General features: G+C 36.1%; 1 protein-coding gene across 1 annotated transcript; it reads left to right on the top strand.

The window, feature by feature from the left end:
- Nucleotides 1-415: 415 nt before the first annotated feature.
- On the top strand, nt 416-1,218 carry Tsp_15459 (conserved hypothetical protein; the record flags this gene model as incomplete). Its single annotated transcript, XM_003368473.1, has 2 exons — nt 416-797; nt 1,011-1,218. Coding segments are annotated over exons 1-2 (590 nt in total), but the record flags the coding sequence as incomplete, so codon positions are not given.

The raw sequence follows: 1,218 nt of genomic DNA, 5'->3' as shown, positions 1-1,218 counted from the left end.
CGCAGCATGATATTCCTCTGTGCCAAGCACATCACGGTTGGAATTGGGTTAATCAATCTATCTCAAGTGCATCGGCATGCAAATCTAGATGTTGGTCGATTCGTTAATGTATTTAGCATACGATGTGAGAACTTCTCAGTTCGTGTGAAGTGTCATAAAGGCTTATTAAGTTTAATTGAATGTATCTCATGTCAATTTGGAATGCAGTAAGTGATTTTTGGGACTTGTTTATCTTGTGATAACTTACGTCAGATATGTTTGACACTGCTAATATAAGTTTGGTTTCTTATCAAAAGCATAAATTGAAGAATAAATCATAGTGAATACATAAAGTAGGATAAATATAACATAAAATAGCTTTTGAAACATTTCTTTCATCAGCATTTGCCGAAGTGATTAATTAGAATTGCACTGAATGTTAATAATAGTAATATTAGATTGGGAGTTGTTCTCTTGTGCGCAAATCTTCATCTCCAGGTTGGTCACCGTCATGTTTTCGATCTCATTATGTTCAGATCACAGTCACATTCGTGATCACAATCACCATGATCACAGTCATGATCACGATCACGATCATCATGATCGCAGTCATGATCATGGCCAAGGTTCTGGTCATCATCATCATCATCATGCCCACGGGCATGGCCCTCACTTCCACTTTCACGAAGAACCTGGAATTGTAAAATATTTACAAATAGGGTCTTTGAAATGGATACGATCTTCTATTCCTTTCTTCGATGCTGCTTTAGAATTAATTCCGAAAGATCCAACGACAAGGTTGTGGTTTATGGCCATTGGTAAGTTGGGCAATTGAATTCTTTTCAGCTTTCAAAAATTTCAAAATTTGTGCATCCTTCATCTATGCGAGTGGTGCAAAATAATTATCGATTCTTTACCAACGTTGAAATGATTGATTGAATATAACATTGTATTGATATAATAATTTAACGGTCGAGCATATGTTTTATTAATGAATTTCATTAATTAATTTAATATTTCAACTTTTTAAGGAAGCACAGTGGCAGTTAGTTTGGCCCCTTTTCTGATATTGCCGTTTGTTCCACTGACTGGTGGTGAGACGAACGAGTCAAATGAAAATCTAGTTAAAGTTTTATTGAGTTTTGCGTCCGATGGTCTTATGGGAGACGCTTTTTTGCATGTAATTCCTCATGCTTTGATTGCTCGTAACGATGAGCTTGCGCAAGATTCTCATGGTCA

The sequence above is a fragment of the Trichinella spiralis genome (genome assembly GCF_000181795.1).
Source record: "Trichinella spiralis strain ISS 195 chromosome Unknown Scfld2424, whole genome shotgun sequence".
In the NCBI taxonomy this organism is placed as follows: Eukaryota; Metazoa; Nematoda; class Enoplea; order Trichinellida; family Trichinellidae; genus Trichinella; species Trichinella spiralis.
Note: the sequence above shows the minus strand (reverse complement) of the source record. Positions and strands in the feature narration are given on the sequence as shown.